Raw genomic sequence first — 23,811 nt, forward strand, 5'->3', positions numbered from 1 at the left:
AAGCCCAGAACTAATTCCAAAATAGTGCAATTGATTCCAGAAGAGTGAGATATGTTTCCTTGTTGACAGGAGTCACATGGGATGGATTGTAAATGTATCCTCATTTAACACACCAAAGAAAACTAAAAGTCTTCAAAAGAAAGGCAGAAAGGAGAAAAGAAGAAAACAAAAAAAGGATAGGAAGGAGTGGTTCATGCCTGTAATCCCAGGAATTTACGAGGCTGAGGCAGGATTGCCTGAGCCCAGAAATTTGAGACCACCCTAGGCAACTAGTAAGACCCTATCTCTAAAATAATTTTTAAAAATTTGCTGCCAGTTACTCAGGAGGCTGAGGCAGGAGGATCACCTGAACCCAGGATTTTGATGCTGCAGTGAGCTACGATTGTGCTGCCGTGCCCCCACCTGGGTGATAGAATGAAATGGAAAGAAGGAAGGAAAGAAAGAAAAAAGGGAGGAAGAGAGGAAGGGAGGGAAGCAGGGAGGCAAGGAGGGAGGAAGAAGTTCCTACCCTAGAAACTTGTAAACATGTCAAGATAGTCAAGGTCATTTACCGATTAGTGTTTCTAAGAGCTGAAGGTTTCACTTTAATAAGATTGTCCAAGTCTTGGCTGCTTAAAAGAGGGAGAGAAAAAAGTTCAGATTAGTAACAGGTTTTGGGGTTGTGCTAGGTCAATAAAGCAACATTATAAATCTACTTCATCCAAGGGCAACAGACAAATAAAAACATGAATTGACTGCTTCTATTTGATTACCTCTGATTGTTTCTGATTACTGCAGGATTTACTTTGATGAGGTTAGCAAGATCTTGGTTTCTTTAAATCAAACAATAAAAAGAGAGCAGGTTAATTATGAAGTCCTTTTGGTAATATCATTAAGGTTATAAATCTGCTTGAAGTAATAATAAAACTTAATATTCTTTCTGACCAAAGCACATTAAAACAATATAGTTTTATTACCTTTGGTTGTTTGTGAAAATTTCAGGATTCACTTTGATGAGTTTATCAAGATCTTGTTTTCTTAAAGTGGAAAAAATATTAAAGCAACTTGGATTAGAGATAATCATAGGTTTAAGGTAATTGGAAATGGAAAGAAAGGATAATGGTATAAGACATATTGTTTTAGTATTGACTAACTATGAAATATGTTTTCTAAACAATTTAGGGGATGAAGAATTATGCTTTATCAGAAGAAAACTTACTCTAATTTCATACATTTTATTGACAGAGCCTATCTACAAGGGCATGCTGGTTAAGTCGCCATAGCAAACATTTAGTAACCGACAATTGTTCATTCTTGAATGTATTAACATTATGAAGATACCAACTGATTTTAATATCCTTATTTTTAAAATCAGGTTAATCAACTAAGGATATCAATTTTAAAAAAAATAAACTCTAAAATGGGGATTACTGTTAATATAAGGCTTAGCAAAGAGAGTTCCAGCAATCCATCAATTTCAAAGTGTTCCTCTAAACTCATTTTAATACTTATTCAGAGAAATACATGGCAGTTACCATGGCAAGAGATTGCAGAACTGACAACACCTGCTTCCAGTACCATCTGGGAAACAATCTACATGTACCTCTCCCTGCAACAGTGCTTTTTCCTTATATAAAAATAAAATACATTTTATTCCTCAAAAAAAAAAAAAAAAAAAGATGCAAGGTCAGGGACCAAAAGAGCGTCATTTAGAGATGAATCATCAGAACGTCTGAGAAAAGGTCTGCATTTTCTTCCCCAGCCTTCAACCTTTCCATAGAATGTTCAAGGCTTCATTTAGTTTGATTTATTCTTCATGGTTCTCACCTCTCCATAGCCTATGGAAAGGCTCTAACTGAATTTTCCCTATTTTGAGCTTTCTTCCACGATAATGTTCTCAATTGAACATAATAAATTGATATCTATAAATACTATTAGAAGAATGATTGACATATGAAAACTAACTATCCACAACATAATTTCATTGTGTAAACCGATGACAAAATCTGTCATAAAACTAAACTGGGTCAGAAAGACAACAGTCTTTAAAATGAGGTTAATTTCACATATTATTATAAAATACAAAGAATAAAACTTTGTAGGGTGGACAGTATGTTCAAAAGCCACAATTTTAAAAAAATATACAATTAATCACAATATTGGTTAGTGTAACTACAGATAATATTTATGTGTCAGCAAAATTAAGAGTAAGTAACATAAAAAAAACCCCAAAAATCCACTATAACTTCCATTTTCACTGTCCTACTGAGCACAAAAATTTAATTTACCTAATACTCTAGAACAATGATATACTAACCACTGTTACGTAAAGCCCAATAAGAAATACATTTTACATCACAGCCTAAAACTGTCTTTTACCGACAGCCACACACACACACACACACAAAGACATACATTTTATGAAATAATATTCTTACTACATAAGAACTCTCATATTTTCTGTTCAGTTCATTCTATTTAATTAAGAGAAAAATGCTGATTGCCATTCACTAAATTAATTACAAGACCCTTTAATGGGTTGCAACCCACATTTGAGAAACACTAGCTTAGAAAACATAAATATATGCTATATTCTACCACCACTCCTGTAAAGACAACACCATGTGTTAATAAAACAAAAATCTCAGGAACAGTCTGGAATTGCCTTGATTGATAGCATCATGCAATTTTTGCAAACAACAAATATGTAGATTTTTTTCAGGCCCTAAATCCTGCAAAGCAAGCATATCTAAATTTTATCCAGGAAAATGTAACATTTTTTCTCTCAAGTTACTATTTTTATTTATTTAGCTTTAAGAATGTAGTAAAGGATACATTAGGATATTTAGGTTATTATTACTTTCATGCAGTTTAAAAGCTGTAAAGTGTTTTGCAATCATTTGCACATTTGTGCCATTGTAATCTATGAAGCAATCTTTCAAGTGACCCTGTAAGAACAGTAAAAAACACCTCCGGGTCATCCCACAGCAAGAGCAACACTCCTATCTTTACAGCCTCTGCTATTTCCCAAGGTGCTTAATTAATTTTTATATATTTTAAGATCAAAGTCTGTGTGCTGTGATGTAAAGACTAGGAGTTGGGCTGGGAGTTAGAAGATCTCACAGATGACTGTGAGATTTTTGCCCCTGGTCTCAGTATTCTCATCTGTAAATGAGGAGGTTGGATTGGATAATCTCCAAGGCTCTGTCCATCTCCAAACACCTCCTCCTAGGACTCCATGAATACGAATTTTACTGCCTCTGTGTTTATTAATTAGCTCTTCAATATCTCTCCCTTTGAAGAATGCAACTCATTGACAATATATTCTATATTCAGCAAGCAGTACATGAGTGCTCCAAAATGTAATATATTAAACTGACAACCTATTATTGTCTTGGTGTAACATCTCTGTGCCCCGGTACATAATTAGCTTTAATCTATGTTAATTGTCTGCTGTTAATAAGATTGAATATGCCTACCGAATTCTCTTTTTGGCTTCCACAACCTATAATTATACCTAATGTACAAGTAATGATACCTGGTTGTAAGCTGTGAACCCAGTAGGTGCTCAGTAATTATTCACTGCCTAAGAGATGATAGAACTACTATCAGTCTTCCACTAATTTTTTCTGTGGCCCTGCTCAAATCACTTAACCTTTCTGAGTCTTAATTTCCTCTTCTGCAAAATGAGTAGATTCATCTGGAACACTGGTTTTCAAAATTATTCAAACTACTGGGCCAAGATATCCTAAGGTTCCTTCCCTCCATCTCCAAAATTTTACAATTTGTATACATACCAACAGAACTTAAAAGGGGAAATCATGAAACCGTTCTTAAGATATATGTATATATAAAACAGTAATGTGTAATGATATTAAGTCTTTGATTAACTATAGACAAAAAGTGAATTTCATTATCTTACTGACATTACTTCAAGAAGAATTATTAAACTTCAGGTCCATTACCTTGCTGAGCGCAGTAAACCTCCCAAGAATAATGAACCTCATAAAATTTCCACTGACTACCAGAAAACTCTAAAATGAGGTGAATGATATTGCTAATGATTAGTCTAATGAAGTGTCTAGGTCTTTTTTCAAAAAAATTAACTACCATTAATAAATTATCAATTTCAAAGATAAAAGTATTAATTTCAACACCATACAAAACAAAATATCAACAGCTCCTAGACTACCTATGTTCCTTCCTGCCCATTTCTCCAACTGCTCTGTTCAATTCCTTTACTGGAGGCTTAGAGAAGAGAAAGCACTGCCATACGTTGTTTCCAGCTGCCTCTGTTTCTTGCAATTAACAAATCTTGAGACATCTAGGTTTCCACCTGTGATGATATTTTGAGATTTGCATTCAATTTGCCCATAGAATAATTCTAAATCATTTCTATTGATTTTGGGTTTACTTAACGAGAAACATAACAAAACTCACATCCATCTCTTACCCATCAGTGTTTTTGACAACTTTGGGGCTGACATGAATGTGTTCATCAAGACCTTGTTCACTGCGAAAACAAAATTAGAGGAAATTGGCAAATTTCATACCAGCATTTCTTTTTTTTTGTTTCGACAGGTGTAAATCATTCAATAGAATCCTAGTGTAAAAAGTCATGAGTTTACTGAGTTTCCAATTTATATATATTAGTTACCACTTTTTTAATCCTCAAAACAACTCAGTGACATCATTACCACCCCACCCCCACCCCCACCCCCACTGCCTTTATAAACAAAGATATTGCACTTCAGAGGGATTAAGGCATTCCCTGGGGCCAGATACCTAAGAAATGGCTGAGGGTGAACCAAAATTCCAACCACAGGAACTGGACCGCAAACTCCACACTCCTTTCCCCAACATCCTCCCTCTGTCTCATGTTCATAACAATCCCTCACATCCATACAATGCTTTTCACCTACGTTATCTTCACAGTAATTCAATGAGTGATAGTTTGGGGTTTCTCTGCCATGCTTTTAGTGACTTGTGTCCAGTGTATAAAGGGTCTTAATTTCTCAAGAACAAAAGTAAATTCAATGTCATGCAAAAATATTCTAATCAAACATAAGAATATTACGTTGTCAGTTTTCTTGCCAGTCATTTAAATATTAATCTCTGGGTTTGTGAGAGAACAGAAAGCCAATATTTACTGATTTGTTCAGTTTTATGAACTTGTAATTTACTATGAATTTATGATTATAATTTAGTTATGCTATTACTGTGTCAAAGGAATTTCTAAAGTAGTAATTACACAGAATTACCTTCAATATTATCATCTTCAACAATAATATAATGAAATTAATGAAAGCAATAATAGATAAAAAAAAAAATCTATCCAGCATTATTACACATCAACTTGTTCTCATTTTTTTTCATGTCCCCTTTCAAAATGTCTTTAGTCAACTAATTAATCTTATTTTGGGGCATAAATTGGAGACTTGCTAAGAAGTCTTCAACAATCTTAATAAGCTTACCTTTTGTTTGCTGAAGGGATCACTTTGATAAGATTGTCCAAGTCTTGGTTCCTAAAAAAATGTTAAGTTTCAGTAGCTGACTAGGTCAACTAAAATCCAATAATTTGTATATTTTTTCAGCCTTAATATTAACCAAATGATTGTTGCTAATTTAAAACTTCATCTATACTTAAATTTTTAGCCTTATGTAAAAACAGGTAGCTACTATCAATTCATTTCTTGCATACATTTGTGTATATGATAATTTAATTTAGTTGTATTCTTGTTTCTTTCAAGTCAACCTCAAAGCAGAATTATTCCTAAACTCTTTATTTTACATACTTTATCTGTGTGGCAGAATGAGACCATTTAGAATATTTTCTGGAGGTTATAATGAACGAGAGAAAATATAAAATTATTCATTATATCCATATGTTCCTTGCTCCCCTTCTTCCACAACAAACAAAAGCTGAGATTTTTTGTAAAAAGAAAAAAAAAAAAGAAAAAAAAGTCATTTTCTGATTCTAAGTTATGTAGGTAATATATATAATATAAATATGTAATATTCACACTACCCCAAGATATTAAATCACTTCAGAATCACACTTCATGCAAAGCTAAATTAGAGCAAGGGATCAGTTTATATAATTTATGTTTCTATAATAGGCATTCATCTCTCTACAGAGATGCTGCTGTTGTCACAGCAATGATACCAACCCTAACACCAAAGACCTGAATAGGAAGCCTAATTTGATATACTTTATTATTGGATGATACATTATATATCCTGGAGAGAAAATAATTGGAAAGACTTATATCTTAACTAATCCTTAAGACTAATCTATAGATTCATTTTATCACGTGCGTGTCCTTCCATGTAAATTATTATATTCTATTACATTGAACTGTTTAAAATTGCCATTTTGTTGGTCAAAAATAGTTGAATGTCAGTAATTTCATAAGATTCAACCTCCCAGGAAAATTTATTTGCTATCTTCTTCACATTGAGTAGTGCTATGGGAAATTAACAATAAAGAAAAAATTGTTAAGAGTAATAATAATACTAATAGATAATGTGTAATAAGTACGTGAACACTAAGTGTTTTACAAGCATGATCATGTTTAATTTTTGTAGTAACTCATGAAGAAATTAACTCTTACAATCCTGATATTACATATAAAAAAGCTGAGGTATAAAGGAGGTTAGGCAATTTGTCCAAGACTACACAGCTAGCAAAAGGTCCTCTGAACTCAAAAAATCTCACTACCAAGTAAAATAAATAGACACACAACCAAATGCAATACATGGCAGCATGTGGCTACCAAAATACAGCCTCAAACACATTATAAAGGAAAGGGCATGAATAATCAGGCCATCTTCACCTTTAGAAACTAAGTCATCTTGGGAGAGGGAAAAGGCAACTGTCTTTCACTGAATCTTAATCTGTAATGTAATTATATGGTTTCTGGATTTAGTGTCTGACCCTCAATAGTAAAACTAAAGTTGTATTAATATATGCCAAATCAGGGGGCAGTAGGGTAGTAGGCTGCAGTTCAGACTCCACCTCAACTACATTCAGCTTTGACTCTCTTCACCCGCTCAAACAAAATACTATGTAGTCTAGGGGTCAGCAAACTATGGACCTCAAGCTACATCCAACTTGCAGCCTGCTTTTGTAAATAAAGTTTTATTGAAACACAGCCACGCCCATTTGTTCACAAGGTACTAATGGCTGCTTTCACACTATTGGCAGAGATACTTACTTAAAAACAGAGACAATTTTGGTCCCTGAAACCAGAACTATTTACTATTAGCCCTTTAAGAAAAAGTGGCTGACCTCTGATCTAGTCTAAATAAGCTGTTTGATAGCCACATACTGCAAAATAGACCGTATTCAAATATGCAAAGTAAGATAGGAAATCTGCTGAGAGAAGATATATATTTTGGTATCTTTTATATCTAACTCATGTTCAAATTCATTTAACAATATACATTTACAAGTTGGTGATTTTATTATGCCTGTTTATTTACTTAACATGATATGCCTTCGATAAAATTCTTTCTATATAAAAGAAAAATGTCATTCTTTTTTCAAGGAACTGAGAATAATTTTTTAAATGACTTCCCAACTTTAAGAATTGTTTGGGTGGTAGACAATAAGAAGAGAGGGAATACGTGATGGAAGAAGAAGAAGGAAGAATTTTTTATCATATGAAGACCTTTCTTTATGCTACTTAGATCTGGGAAATTGTTTGGGATGATGTTTTGTCTCATGGGGAATTCCCGTTAATTTTTAAGGAAATCCTCAGCATGGAACACAAATCTCATACTGGTAAGAGATCATTCCTATACTTCAAGGAATTCTCTCTCCCATGGCCAGAGAGCCTTGAGCACGTGCTTGAACACTAAATTTCTGACACAAGATCTGCTGATTTGGGTCCCATCATTGGTTGTCTCAACGGTGGGATGATGCAATTTATTTATTTATTTATTTTTGAGACGGAGTCTCGCTCTGTCGCCCAGGCTGGAGTGCGTGGCCGGATCTCAGCTCACTGCAAGCTCCGCCTCCCGGGTTCACGCCATTCTCCTGCCTCAGCCTCCCGAGTAGCTGCGACTACAGGCGCCGCCACCACGCCCGGCTAATTTTTTGTATTTTTAGTAGAGACGGGGTTTCACTGTGTTAGCCAGGATGGTGTGGATCTCCTGACCTCATGATCCGCCCTCCTCGGCCTCCCAAAGTGCTGGGATTACAGGCGTGAGCCACTGCTTAATTTATCATGTTTTTAAGTTGATTAGGAAAAAAACGGGGGAGAAGTTCCATAAACCTTGCCCTTGGTTAGTTGTGTTTCTTTCAGGAGCCACTTTGATGAGGCAGTCGAGACTTTGGCCCCTTAAAAACATAGAAAACTAGATCAGTGGTAGATTTACCACTGATTTCAAGTATTTGTTAATGGTTTTAAGTATTTGTTAAAACTGAGAAATACTTTTATTATAAAATATTTATCAAAATAATAAAATTAGAGATCATCTCAGAGGGCTGGGGGTTTTCAGTGTTGACTGTGAATATACATATAGGGACCTAACTAAAACTGGAGAGAAATAATGAATAAGAACTTTTAGAAAATGTTTGATGTGCCAGGCCAGGCACTCTTCTTAGTGATTTACATGATTTGTCTAATTTAATCCTCACATCAATCCTATGACATAGGAAGTATTCATAGGAAGTATTATTATTCCAGTTTCATAGAGGGAATAACTGAGACACAGAAAGCTTAAGTAATTTTCCCACATGGCTAGTGGTAGCAGAGCTGGGATTTAAAGCTAGATAATCTGGCTACAGAATGCCTGTGCCTTATCATGACACCAAACATCTATTGGAACTTAGTAACTGAATTAGACTTGGGAGTATTGAGAGAGCTCCTGGTGCCATTTCCTCACTTTGCAGATGAGAAACTGAAGCCTGAACAGAAGGGACTAGTTTGAGCACACACAGGTAAGAGGAGCAGAGACAGGCCTATACCCACAACTACAGGGACCGGTCTAGTTCTCTTTCCGCACTGTGTCATCCCTTCTGCTTGAGAAAAATAATAAATCAATGAATAAAAATGTCCTGTCCATGGTGGGAAAACAATTTTATTCTTGATTAGTCAAAGAGTACTCTCATTGTATCAGAAATTGGTTGACCAAAATTTTTAACATTTCAGATGTGAAGTAGGCAGGGTTACACGGCTTCTCTTGAAGGATCATTGGGTTCAGCATCAGTCAGCCGAAATGAGGCTTTAATTATACTTTTAGGCATTGGTTACTATGAAACAAAAAAAGGGAGCTTACTAAATCTTACCCTTGAGTACTTTTTTCTGTTCCTGGATTCACTTTGATGAAGTCATTGAGGTCTTTGGAACTTCAAACAAAAAACATGATAAATAAAAATGGAATTAAATAAATTGGCTGTTTCGATTTAAAGGATATATGTACTCGATATAAATTTTACTATTAAGCTTTGAGATAAATTGATACAAGACTATGCTCTTAATTTAAAAGACTAAACTTTGTGACCTTCTTACCAATCACTGGTACACTGACGTAGTTTCTCATTTACCCCCAAAATAAAACCATATAATTAGGGCAAGACTCCATTTAAAAAAGTCAGTTAATGAATGACATAATAATCTGCTAAACACTCTCACCTGGTTCCCCTAAGCATTCCATCTAATGTTACAGCTATAACTAAACTGTTTTGTTAATCATTTCCATTTGTAATATCCTTCTTTAAAAAATTGATTTTATATCCATTATTTCATTCATGCCTAACAACTATCAAGTGACAAAAACCAAACATCATCATTATTATTATTATTATTGACACGGTGTTTGACTCTGTCACCCAGGCTGGAGTGCAGTGGCTGGATCTCTGCTCATTGTAACTTCTACCTCCTGGGTTCAAGCAATTCTCCTGGCTCAGCCTCCCAAGTAGCTGGGACTACAGGTGCACTCCACCATGCCTGGCTAATTTTTATATTTTTTATAGAGACACGGTTTCACTATGTTGGCCAGGCTGGACTTGAACTCCCAACCTCCCAACCTCAAGTAATCCGCCTGCCTCGACCTCCCAAAGTGCTGGGATTACAGGTGTGAGCCACTGTACCCAGCCAAACAAATATTACGATCCTCATTTTATAACTAAGGAGGCTGTAGCTCAGCATTCAAGGGACTTGCTCAAGAACACCAAGCTAGTAAGTAATGGGGTTCAGACTTTCTGATCCCAATCCAAAGGTTTTTCAACACATCTTCTTTCCTGAGTACCACAAATGGATGGGGAAGAGGAAGGAAGAGAGGTAAGACATAGTCCTCACCCTTGGATACTTCTGTTTACTTCAGGGGTCACTTTGATGAGATTGTCAAGACTCTGGCCCCTTTAAAACATTGAAGGAATGGTAAGATTGACAACATGTAACAACGGTAGATTGACAACAAGAAGATAAAGCTGTTCATTAAAACTCAGAAGCAGTGTAAAAACTCATTGAGATCATGCCAAGGAGTTGAAGACTGAAGATTGTGAAAGGTGACTGCAGAAGTATGTAGGGATTTGTACATCTCTGAAATTCACTGAGACTCAGGGAGACAGTATTTTAGTCTCAGAGCCATTTGGCCGCTAGCAAGTACTGCACTAGGCTTCTCTCTACTTTTACACACTAAATGCTACAATTTTAGCTTTTAGGGGCACAAAACATTTTTGTAACTTATTCTATATATTGTTTCATGAAATATTCCAGAAGCGATACTCTTTATCAACCTTCAACATGTAGAACTTTAAAACCAGCTTTGGAGAATCCATATTTTGTAAAATTGGCATTCATTAGCAGATTTTTTTTATCACAAAACTGTATTAATACACCAATTTGTTAAAAATCTATGATATGCAACTCAGTAATTGCTTCTGGTACTTATAACTGTGTTAGAATTATGAATTTTGACTAGTTGTATTTGGCAACAAACAATAGGAATATTAAAATCTACAGAGTTCTGAAACATTCTGAAATGTAAGATCTATCAACTGTAATATAAAGCACAACACTCTGGCTGGGCATGGTGGCTCATTCCTGTAATCCTAGCATTTTGCGAGGCCAAGATAGGAGGATCACTTGAGCCCAGGAAGTCCAGGCCAGACTGGGCAACATAGCAAGATCCTGTCTCCATAAATTTTTTTTTTTAAATTAGCCTGGCATGGTGGTGCACACCTATGGCTCCAGCTACTCATATGGCTAAGGTGAGAAGATCCCCTTGAGCCCAGGCTTTTGAGGCTGCAGTGAGCTGTGACTGCACCACTGCACTCCAGCCTGGGACAGAGCAAGACCCTGTCTGAGAAAGAAAGAAAATAAAATGAAATAAAATAAAATTCCATGCAGTCATCGAAAACATTTTAGTAGTTTGCTGTTACTCTTTAGCATACGTCGGTTTCTGATCTTAGTGGAATTTTGCTTTTCTCCCTGCATCTACATGTGTTTTCTGCATACCAATAGCAGCAATAAATGCTGCTCTGATCTACAGAGGATGCCACATAGGGAAAAGAATATCCACAGGAAGGCCTTTTTGCACTGTGTCTCCATACTCTGTGACTCTATTAAGGCCATGTCCAAAAGCCCCAAGGTTTTGTCTATACAACATCAAAGATACAGATATTTGAAAGCAACTACATGTTGATTCAAGTCTTTTATTTGTATCCAGATGTCTGAGAATGTGATATACAGACTCAAAGTAGCAATAATTACTTTGAACCTTTGTCATGCAAATAATGAAACAATTAGCCCCACAGAAGCAATCACTCCACTCCAGATCACTCCTTGTTGATTTCTGCCCAAATGAAGTATGTGGGATTTGAAGGCCAGTGACTGAGAAAAAAAAAAAAATCCCGGGATGCTATTTCCAGACTTGTGTATTTAAAAAAATAACAAAACGGTAAGCATTATAACTCCTCCCTTTGTGTTGGTTGTGGAATTTGCTTTAACTATATTTTAGGACTTGATCTCTTTAAATATTAAATAAAGCACATAATAAAACAAGGTTATTTAAATCTCATAGTTCATAAAGTCCATAAAGAAGAGTAGATTAATGTAGTAATCTACTATTAATGTCATAATGTAAAATAATATGTGAGTTTATGTAAAGCAATACCTCATAGTATATGTATCTTCAGTATTACGGGTTACTTCAATCCACCCTCATAGTATATATATCCATACCTCAGAGTATATGCCTCATAGTATATCTATCCATACCTCAGAGTATATACCTCATAGTATCTATATCCATACCTCAGAGTATATACCTCATAGTATCTATATCCATACCTCAGAGTATATGCCTCATAGTATCTATATCCATACCTCAGAGTATATACCTCATAGTATCTATATCCATACCTCAGAGTATATACCTCATAGTATCTATATCCATACCTCAGAGTATATACCTCATAGTATCTATATCCATACCTCAGAGTATATGCCTCATAGTATCTATATCCATACCTCAGAGTATATACCTCATAGTATCTATATCCATACCTCAGAGTATATACCTCATAGTATCTATATCCATACCTCAGAGTATATACCTCATAGTATCTATATCCATACCTCAGAGTATATACCTCATAGTATATATATCCATACCTCAGAGTATATACCTCATAGTATATATATCCATACCTCAGAGTATATACCTCATAGTATATATATCCATACCTCAGAGTATATACCTCATAGTATATATATCTTCAGAGCATATATATGTTTTGGAAAGCCCACTATGGGCCAGACCCTGCCCCAAGCTCTGGGATAAATGTGAACAATATAGACACAGGTTTAAACCTCACGAGGCTTCCATTTCAACTTCGGAAGAGTCAGGCAATATACAATTAAATAAATAAATGAATACCACAATTCCAAATAACAATATATGTTATGAGAAAAATAAAAAAGAGGGGTTGGTGCCTGCAGTAGTGGGGGTGGGGAACAGGACAGTGACTTAATTATATTCTGTGGTCAGAAATGACCTGTTGGAGAAGGTGACGATATGGGGATTGAGCATTCCAGGAAGTGGGAACAGCATATGCTGAAACCTTAATTAAGGCAGAAATGAGTCTGGAATAGAAAAATATCAGCTTGGCGAGGATTTACTGAGAAAGTAAAAGGCCATTGCTTTATTTTTAAAAGATCTACAGACTTCATTATGTTCAGAAAAAGGAAATAACAACTACTATTCTCAAAAGCCCACAGGAAGTACACACATACAAATATAGACACATGTGCTACGTACACGCTCACACACACACACAGGTACATACACATCCATGTACATATGCACTCATATACACACAAAAGCACATGTGTATATTTACACATATACTCATAAAAACAAGCAACATGCATACATATGCAATCACACACGTACAATGTACACACATGCAATGCTCAGACTCATGTACATAGGCAATCACATATGCATATAGACACATACATATATGCATGCACATGAATGTACACATGTACAAAAACATTTGTATGCATGCATACACACATGAGCATAGGCATGCCCACATATACACACACCAATATGTGAAGAAAAATAAGTCCTGATTGGAAATATTATCATTATTTTTTGAGACAGAATCTTGCTCTGGTGCCATCTTGGCTCACTGCAACCTCCAACTCTCCGTTTCAAGCAATTCTCCTGCCTTAGCCTCCCGAGTAGTTGAGACACCTGGCTAATTTTTTGTATTTTTAGTAGAGATGGGGTTTCACTGTGTTAGCCACCATGGTCTCGATCTCCTGACCTTGTGATCTGCCCGCCTCAACCTCCCAAAGTGCTGGTATTACAGGCTTGAGCCACCGTACTCAGCCTGGAAATATTATTTTTAATAAAAATTAGAAAAGGAAACATGGTTTTTCTTGGAAAGGCGATATTAAATATTTGAACACTAAATTATGAAGAAAATATAATTCACTTGAATCTTTATTGTTGCAACAATTACTTGTATCTACTCTATGCCTGGCATGAGAATCTTATGATCCCTCTTTTGTAAATGAGTAAATTGAGGTACAGGGACACAATTAGCAAGTGATAGAGCCAGAATTCGAACCTACGATTTTTGGATTCCCTGCTCACATTCACTACCTTAGGTTACCTCCCTGAACCACCCAGGTACTGAAGGAAATCAATGCTTTCTTCTCCATCTATGGGTTGCAAGCTTGTGCAAGCCTTGAACTCATTGGGTCGCTGTGCCTCTGACCATGCCACACCTACACAAACAGGGCAGGCTTGACAGTGTGCAAACCAGCTTTTCAACTACCTAAGCCTTTGCCCTCCCAGCTGGTCTGCAGGCATCCTTGACACATGTTAGAACTGACAAATAATATGAACTGAGATAATTGAATGGAAAGGAATTCAAGGGAAACTACATGCAATTATATGTTACTGTTTCCAGCAGCATACCAACAAATTCAGTTTCAAAAATATTTCATCTGCCTTATAAAGAATAAAAAGCAAGAAGATATAAGCTCTTAAGACTTACTTGACAACTCATGGGTAAGAACAAAGTACACTTTGTTAAGCTCTTCATCTTTAAATACACACCACACTACATGCACATACACACACTAAACACAAATACACCACACACGCACATGTAGATCATACATATACACATCCACACATGCACTTACGCATACACACACACACTTATACACACACCTGTTTATACACACATGCACTTAAATCCACATGCTACTGATACACATGCACATACACTCACACACTACTTACATCTACATACATATGCACTTACACATACACACATGCACTTATATATAAACACACTACTTATATATTCACACACATACACTAATACATGTACTCACACTAGCATACAAAGAAATAAATCATTTAGTTCAGTAGAGAAGGTCAGCCCAAATCTCATTTAATTTCTCAAATTTATTTGATAACAAACTTCACCCAAGAATAAAATGCTGGAGATTTAGGTGTATCACTTGCACAGAATTACTTAATATAAGGTGTTTCGAGAAAAAAGAGCTCAGTTTGTTTTGGCCTGAATTCCAATTTGCTGTCCTGAATACCAACACTCAAAATTCTAATGTGCTTCTAAATGCCAAACAAAGGGGAGAGGGGAACTTTAAATGCCTTACCTCCTAATATTTTTATTTGTTTCAGGATCCACTTGAATAAGCCCATCGAGGTCTTGTTTTCTTTGGAAAAGGAAATTAATTTTAATGAATGATGTTAAAATATAGCACTAATCAGATGAATAATGGCTGGAAAAATTAAGAAGTGGTAAATATACAAGTTTTCTATATCAATGTAAAATTTTAAAGCTCTAAATGAAAATGAAAATTATTCTCTTATAAATTGAGCTGAAGACCATTTAAGGTTGCTTATTTGTTGGTAATGTGATTTTTTGTTTTGTTCTCAGAATGCATAAGTATATATGAAACTTGTTATTTTACAAAATCAACTTTGTCTTCAGATATATCTTGTTAGAACACTCCAAGCAGGCAGCATTAAAGTAACATTAAGTTAGATTAAGTTCTACACTGGAGCCAGACAGTATAAATTTCTACTCAACAAACTGGATACAATTGCCTATTCTGTTTTTAAGTAGTAAGAATAATGTTGAGAATCATAATTTCATAATAACAATAATTTAACAATATTAACTAAAAGAATAAGAATGTATACTTTCATATAAACTCAGTTATCTACCTAGCCCAAACCCTTTTAAATATCAGTTCCTTCAGAGTAGATTATGGTGAGCAAAAAAGGGCAAGAAAAAACAGCTCACATAGTAGAAAAATTAATGATTCACTCCCCAGGGGGACACAGGCCACCCCATTAAAATACTTTGATACCATAAAAGGCAGAAGCAGAATCTAAAAGGGGCAGGAGGGGAAGGCAGAAGCACTGTGATTGGGTGTCATTGCCATGTCAACACAGCTCTGAACAGGAGACAAAGTGGTGGGAGGTCCTCACTACCCCTGTGTGTGCCAGCCCAGCCTCCCCTGGGCTGCCTCCTGAGACCACCACCCTTAGAGATGTTGAATTAGCAGAGCTTTAGAGAAGTTGAATTAGCAGAGCTTCAATGATGGCTCATTCTTGGCCATCTCTGTCATTTTGGAAATACGCTTTGACGATTTTGTCAAGACTGTGCATTCTTTAGGCACAAAAAATTCAATTTGATCACTTACTCTGAAGACAAATCAAAGCCCAAATTCTGGGCAAAAAGGCAATTTACTATCAAACATTAAGACAATGCTTCAAAAGTTAGTGGTTTTATTGAGGGCAAGGAGGGATGGTCGTGAGGCCTATCTTTATTGTCTAATTCCATGCTAATAAAATATTTTATGAAGCTAAAAAGTCAAATTATTTTATCTTCTGATTGACATGTAACAGAAACCATAATTAAAGACATTAATTATTCTTACCCAGTGGTACTTTCATTTCCTTTGGGATTTACTTTGATAGCATTATCAATGTCTTCACTTCTTTAAAAACAAAGGTTTATATCAGTTTCAAAACATTCCCATAATATTAGACACATACATCTTCTGTATTCCCAATGATTAATTCAAGCTTTTGGAGAAAATTATTATACTGACATTAAATTGGCTTTTAGGATAAAAATTGCCTATCAATAACTCAGCTTAATTAATCCTTAGGATTTTATTGGGTTATATGTAAATGCAAATTTAGATTGAATATACTGTATGTAGATTCTTTGAAGTGAAGATCAGGGCACCAGGGATTAGACACAGAAGAGAGAAGCCAAACAAAGATGTGATGCCCTCAATATCACATAATTAATATGAGAGAAAATAACCAATATTTAGAGACATCTGTTCAGTTCTCACCTTCTGCTCATTTTATTCATCCTGGCATTCACTTTAACAACAGATTCGAGATCCTGTCTTCTTTGAAAAAAACACCAAAACTTGTCAGTTAGGTTACAGTACAATTTTCTCTGAAGTCTGTATAATCAAGAATGTCCCTGAATGTGGTGTCAGGTGTTTTCAGGACAAAATGACCAGGAAGAGCTTTGATGTAATTATCCTTAACTTACCTTTATTAATTTCCACAACAGCATTTCATTTAAACAAGTCTAAATCAGTTTAGAAAAACTTCTCAATGTGGCTCTCACTGTGCAATTTTGTCCTTTATATTTCTTAAATTAAAATTTGACTCATCTCTTAATTATTTAAGAAAATATGGAATAAGAGATTATGTAGCGGGTTTTCTTGCACCTACTTCAATGTAACTCAAATCAGAGGTCCTATGAAGGAAACAGCACTCATCGTATTCCTTTTGCCTGCTAGGTCTGATGGGTCAAAGCAGTACAAGAGTTCACTGTCACAAAGGAAAGCATAGCACTCCCATTCCTAATGAGGTATAAAAAGCTAACCTGAATAAAAAGAGCCCCATCAAGGTAGGAGATTTACTTACCCTTTCTCGTTTTTGTCAGTCCTTTGATTAACTTTACTTGGACTTCCAAGGCTTTGGGTTCTTTACAACATTGGGGGAAAAAAAAGAGAAAGAGCAACTCAGTGGTATATTCAGAATCTTGTAATGACAACAGCAGATTTCCCACCAGAGAATCTCGTAAGATGTAATCTGTAATCATTGCCTAAAGGATCAGAAGTCCTTGGAAATATTGAATTCAAGTGGCTCTATCCATCATGCAAAATGCATAAGCAGCAGCCTGAGTCTAAGATATCAACCATTACTCAGTTATGATAGAGTCAACTTAAAAAGTTTTAACCAATGTCTTGGCTTCTGCTTTCTTGGAGGTGGGTTAGTGGGAGGCTTTTAATACATATATTGAGATACTGATTTTAATACATATATTGAGATACTGTCTTATTTAAGCATGAAAATCATTTACCGGCCGGGCGCGGTGGCTCAAGCCTGTAATCCCAGCACTTTGGGAGGCCGAGACGGGCGGATCACGAGGTCAGGAGATCGAGACCATCCTGGCTAATACGGTGAAACCCTGTCTCTACTTAAAAATACAAAAAAAAAAAAAAAAAACTAGCCGGGCGACGAGGCGGGCGCCTGTAGTCCCAGCTACTCGGGAGGCTGAGGCAGGAGAATGGCGTAAACCCGGGAGGCGGAGCTTGCAGTGAGCTGAGATCCGGCCACTGCACTCCAGCCTGGGTGGCAGAGCAAGACTCCGTCTCAAAAAAAAAAAATAGAAAATCATTTACATCAGGGGTGGAAATCAATTGATCAATATTTTAAGTCTAAATACTTTGAGAATTTAGACAAGTCATTTCTCCTAAAAAGTTAGCAGATGTGTTTAAATGGTCTGAAGTCACCTTGGTAAAGTCAAAATAATTGTTATGGTCCCAGCACTTTATATAAATGAAATAAAACTCTCACATGCCAGTGACTGACAATCACTAGCGAATATGAAAGCTAATCTCTTTAAATTCCCCAAGCTTCCAAGTAGCTTTGCCATTTTCACCTCTCTCTGATTTCTCTGTGATAAGACTGTCGATATTTTAAGTTATTTCAATGTGAGAAAGAAGGAAGGGAAGAAGAAAAAAGAACTAGGACTTTTTCCCTACCATGCAGACAAGATCAGTTATTCCTGCACCAAAACTCAGCTGTTATCAAATTATCCCAGATTATAAATCTTTTTCCTAGCCCACAAAATGATCTACTTATGATGCTCATCCTACTTTTCCTTTTGTCTACCACTTTTGCAGAACTCTCCAAACTGTTTTTGAAAAATATCTGGAACCTCATCTATTCCTAGAAAGCTCATATATCCATGAACAACAACAACAACAAAAGACTATTTTTCTACTTCATCTATTCCACATTTGAAAAAGTCACCTACAATGTTGGTATGTTTACATTATAGTCATAAGTTGTTAATAAGCATTCAATGCCTGTGTGATGGTTACTGCCAACGCTTTTCATCATATAGACTTTGTTAAGTGTTCTATATCAGAAAGGGTTAAGAATGCATCGCCAAGATTGGCTTGGAAAGCTAGAATGCCATCCTGGGCATAGACTGGCACAGATAAATGGTTTTTAAAAATAACTGTGACAACAGAAATAATTCTCATGTTAGAAAGGCAAATTTCATGACTAACCAAATACAAGGTAAACAGCCAATCTGGAAGGCAAAAATAGTAGAGATCTCATAAATCCTTGCCCTTTGCCATTCTTGACTATTCTGGGATTTTCTCTAATGAAACTGGCATGGCTTTGGTTTCTTTCAACAAGAAAAATAATATTAGTCATGTAAGTCAATCATCTAGTGTATCAGTCAGGCTAGAACTACAAGGTAACCTCTTAAATGCTATCAGCTCAGTTACTAATAATTAATTAACCCATTTTATGATTTAAAATAAATAAAATCCTAGTTTTGCATTTAAAGATATTTACAAATATGTATGAAGAGATATGCATATGAAATGACTCAACTAAGATTCCAACTGAGAAGTGCCTTATACACTCTAAAGACTTTAGTGGTGGCCAGGCGTGGTGGCTTATGCCTGTAATACCAGCACTTTGGAAGGTCTAGATGGGCAGATCACATGAGGTCAGGAGTTCAAGACCAGCCTGGCCAACATGGTAAAACACCACCTCCACTAAAAATACAAAAATTAGCCGGGCGCGGTGGCTCAAGCCTGTAATCCCAGCACTTTGGGAGGCCGAGATGGGAGGATCACGAGGTCAGGAGATCGAGACCATCCTGGCTAACACGGTGAAACCCCGTCTCTACTAAAAATACAAAAAACTAGCCGGGCGAGGTGGCAGCGCCTGTAGTCCCAGCTACTCGGGAGGCTGAGGCAGGAGAATGGCGTGAACCCGGGAGGCGGAGCTTACAGTGAGCTGAGATCTGGCCACTGCACTCCAGCCTGGGTGACAGAGCGAGACTCCGTCTCAAAAAAAAAAAAAAAAAGAAAAGAAAAGAAAAAAAAATACAAAAAGTAGCCGGACATGGTGGCGGGCACCTGTAATCCCAGCTACTTGGGAGGCTGAGGCAGGAGAATCACTTGAACCTCAGAGGTAGTGGCTGCAGTGAGCCAAAGAAGAGCCTCAGAGCAAGACTATCTTAAAGAAAAAAAAAAAAAAAAAAAAAAGCAGAGAGACTTCAGTGGTGAGGGACTATGCTCCTAAATGCCTTATTATAAATGTATTTAGTTTATAAATCAACCTATTCTCCACTACTCTTAACAGCTAGTTGTGTTTCTTTCCATTTTAGATATAAAGGGGAACTGGGGGATCATCTAGGTCATATCCTTCATTTTATGGAATGAGGAAACAGAGATGTCCAGAAATTACACAGCTTGCCCAGAGTCACCCAGATTGATGTTGGTGGCTGAGCTAGCACCAAGACACACACTATCTCTGGACCCCAGTCTGAGGCTTATTCCACCAGCCTGCCTGACCCTTGTCCTAAGCAGGAGGTCTCTTCCAGAAAATAGTATACTGTCTGGGACTCAATAAAAATGGTCTGTCTTAATAAAATCTTACCCTTTGCCATCTTTATCTGTCTGGGTACTCACATAGATGAGACTTTCAAGGCTTTTGGCTCTGAAAACAAAGAAATTCACATAAAAGACTGCATATTGAAATGAAATTGTGTGGTATCTTGAAAGGTCAGATGCAATAAAAATTCTCCATGAACTGCTCATTTACTCTTATTGAATGGAAGAGCAGAAATCCTTCTTGGTAATTATGTCTGAACTAAATGTACAATGCTGAGAGCACTACCCCATCTGCTAGTATATTTCCATGCCAGAGGATTCAACTCCCTCGCAGCTAATGTCTGAAGGAATAAGACGAGCAATCTGCAAGATAAGATTTTCAGATTTGAGACAGATGCACTTACCTTTTCTCTCTTTCATCTACCTTTGGATTTGCTCTGAAGAGACCATCAAGACCTTGATTCCTTTAAATGTATTGATTAAGAAAAGCCTCATCAGTGACAATGACCAATGCTTAACTCTATAAAAACATAGACCAGTTGACATCTAAGACAGGAAACAGAAGCTTGTTGGGGAAGATGAGCTGCAATTCTTGAAACAGGTATTTTTATAGACTCAAATTTTAAATTGTAGTGGGCCTTAGAGAAAATAAAATAAAAGATATAAACTGGAGATCTGCCAACCACAATAGGTCCATAGAGGTGTTGCTTGGATTCGTGGAGCATTTCTATCCTTTTAGCTTTCAAGCATGGGCTTTAAAGTGAGCCCATGTTTACAATGATGGTCAGGACACACAGAAACCTGGATTTTCAGGCTGGGTGTGGTGGCTTATGCCTATAATCCCAGTTCTTTGAGAGGCCAAGGTGGAAGGATCACCTGATCCCAGGAGCCCAAGACCAGCCTGGGCAACATGGTCTGACCCCATCTCTACAAAAAATTAAAACTTAGCCAGGCATGGTGTTGGTGCCTGTAGTCTCAGCTACTTGGGAGGTTGTGATAGGAGGATTGCTTGAACCCAGGAGATGGAGGCTGCAGTGAGCTATGATTGTACCACTGCACTCCAGCCTGGGTGACAGAGCGAGACCCTGTCTCTAAAACAAACAAACAAACAACAAAGCTGGATTTACAGGATCTCCTGAGAATATCCTGCTGTCCTGCAACACTAGACTCCGTGGAGACCCTCAGCTGGAGCTGAACTGAGAAGCAGATGTGTACTTAGACAGGGCATTTGCTCTCCTTTTGGCCCCAGTTCTCTCACTGCCTGTGTTTCATATAGTCAGTCTCCTCACCCACTCACACCTGCCTGGCCTCAGTGGGCCGTGGAGTCTGTGACTCCTGATCTAAAACCTCCTCTCCTTGTAAATGAGAAAACTGAAGAGCAGCAAATTAAGTGAGCATTATTGCCAGAACAAGATATGAAAAACACATCTCATGATCCTCTGATCAATTCATTTGGCATTTGCCCTGTTTTCTCCTTCTCTTTGATCGCTGTTTAGTGGGTTAGTATGCAAAGTAATAGAGAGCTTGCTTACCTTATACAGACCACAAACACAAGCCTTGATTATGCATTTTTCTCTCTTGGCATATTTCAAGTTATACAATTATAAATGATTCAAAACAAGAAGATACAGCCTGGGCAACACAGTGAGACTCCATCTCTACAAAAAATTAAAAATTAGCCACACATGGTGGCACATGCCTATAGTCCCAGCTACTTGGGAGGCTGAGGCAAGAGGATGGCTAGAGCCCAGGAGGTCAAGGCTGCAGTGAGTTATGTGTGCACCACTGCACTCCAGCCTGAGTAAGAGAGTGAGACCATGGCTCAAAAATAATAATAAACAATATAACATTAACTATGATAATAAAATGTTTTTTGTAATGGCTAAACTAAAATTATTCCATGATCAAACCAAATTCTGTTTACATTCTAGTGATTTAATATTTCAGGAAGAGAAAAGTGGTTATTTATATAACTGCCTTAATAAACAAATGGAGCATGAAAATCAATGACACTTTCATATTAGTATCTTTAGACTTCAATAACCATTCATCATAACAATGAAATGATGATGATTGCTGCAAGCTTTTATTCAAGATTTGTAGGATATTTTTGACTACCCTGGTATGTGGGTACTCACGCTCAAAGACTGGAAAGGCATACAAAGTCACAATATGCAACTCAGTAGTAAAAAATAAACATTTAAAAATCTTACCTATTCAAGCTTTTGTTCATTTTGATGAGATTATCCAATTCTTCACTTTGGGAAGAGAAAAAAATATTTAATGTTAGTAAAAAGCTTGCCCAGGGTCAAAGGGTAAATTTGCCTTAAAATAACAGTTCTCTGAAATACAACACATGTCACTTTTATCATCTGCGAAAATCCTGATGATCCTCAAAGCTCTCATCAAACACCACTTTCTCCAGAATGCCTTTCCTAGTCCTCTAACTGAATAGAGTCCTCTACATTTTCGGAGCCCTTGCAGCATTTGTTTTTTCTGCACCTCCTTTATGACAGATCTGTTGCTATACTTTGAGTTATAGCCATTGCACACTGGTCTCATGTTAATGCCCCTACCTCTGCACAGGCACACGTATGCACACCACTTAAAATTTAGAACTGGGCCGGGCGCGGTGGCTCAAGCCTGTAATCCCAGCACTTTGGGAGGCCGAGACGGGCGGATCACGAGGTCAGGAGATCGAGACCATCCTGGCTAATACGTGAAACCCCGTCTCTACTAAAAAATACAAAAAAAAACTAGCCGGGCGAGGTGGCGGGCGCCTGTAGTCCCAGCTACTCGGGAGGCTGAGGCAGGAGAATGGCGTGAACCCGGGAGGCGGAGCTTGCAGTGAGCTGAGATCCGGCCACTGCACTCCAGCCTGGGCGACAGAGCGAGACTCCGTCTCAAAAAAAAAAAAAAAAAAAAAAAAATTTAGAACTGTATTTTACATCAGACACACTTCTGTGTTTTAATACAGTGTCTTTCATACAGTAGATACTTAATACCCACTTTTAATTGAGTCTACACATAGGTACATTGATTAATTACAGCATTGCGCAATGTACTTGCACATGTAGCTTCTAGAAAACATTTGTTCATCAATCGGTAAGTCTGGCTTCCTTCTTAAGCTCTGCTACTTCATTTCCAGGTCAGCTAAATTTGCTAGCCTGTTTCCACATCTGAGAACTGCAAAGCCCTTTCTGGCTGCTGCTTCAGGAGCAACCTATCTAAACTCTTAGGTTCAGGAATTCTGTTTAAACCACATGGGTTCAACTTTCTCCCCTAAGTGGGCACCCTAGGTGAGGTGGGGTGGGGGTTTCACCACAGTGCTATTGGTTTCTTCCTCTAGTTCCCCATCACAGCA

General features: G+C 37.0%; 1 protein-coding gene and 1 long non-coding RNA gene across 14 annotated transcripts in view; one reads left to right on the forward strand and one right to left on the reverse strand.

Moving 5' to 3' along the window:
* SCEL (sciellin) overlaps positions 1–23,811 on the reverse strand; it is a 113,340-nt gene that overhangs the window by 28,006 nt on the left and 61,523 nt on the right. For 4 of the 13 annotated variants that reach the window (XM_033177492.1, XM_033177490.1, XM_033177493.1 and 1 more), the window contains 15 exons: positions 22,661–22,705; positions 20,852–20,911; positions 20,494–20,553; positions 17,446–17,505; positions 16,857–16,916; positions 16,431–16,490; positions 15,138–15,197; positions 10,287–10,346; positions 9,275–9,334; positions 8,264–8,323; positions 5,454–5,504; positions 4,433–4,492; positions 957–1,016; positions 753–812; positions 552–611 (listed from right to left, as the gene is read on the reverse strand). In XM_033177492.1, coding sequence (XP_033033383.1) covers positions 552–611; positions 753–812; positions 957–1,016; positions 4,433–4,492; positions 5,454–5,504; positions 8,264–8,323; positions 9,275–9,334; positions 10,287–10,346; positions 15,138–15,197; positions 16,431–16,490; positions 16,857–16,916; positions 17,446–17,505; positions 20,494–20,553; positions 20,852–20,911; positions 22,661–22,705 — 876 coding nt within the window. The remainder of the gene's footprint in view (positions 1–551; positions 612–752; positions 813–956; positions 1,017–4,432; positions 4,493–5,453; positions 5,505–8,263; positions 8,324–9,274; positions 9,335–10,286; positions 10,347–15,137; positions 15,198–16,430; positions 16,491–16,856; positions 16,917–17,445; positions 17,506–20,493; positions 20,554–20,851; positions 20,912–22,660; positions 22,706–23,811) is intronic. The other 9 variants (XM_033177491.1, XM_033177494.1, XM_033177484.1 and 6 more) reach the window with 7 other exon arrangements.
* Positions 11,813–20,487, forward strand: LOC117063664. Its single transcript, XR_004429027.1, has 4 exons — positions 11,813–11,889; positions 15,163–15,282; positions 17,319–17,428; positions 20,222–20,487. It is a non-coding gene; the product is annotated as an uncharacterized LOC117063664 (long non-coding RNA).

The sequence above is a fragment of the Trachypithecus francoisi genome, unplaced genomic scaffold (assembly GCF_009764315.1).
Source record: "Trachypithecus francoisi isolate TF-2019V2 unplaced genomic scaffold, Tfra_2.0 Lachesis_group18, whole genome shotgun sequence".
Classification (NCBI taxonomy): domain Eukaryota; kingdom Metazoa; phylum Chordata; class Mammalia; order Primates; family Cercopithecidae; genus Trachypithecus; species Trachypithecus francoisi.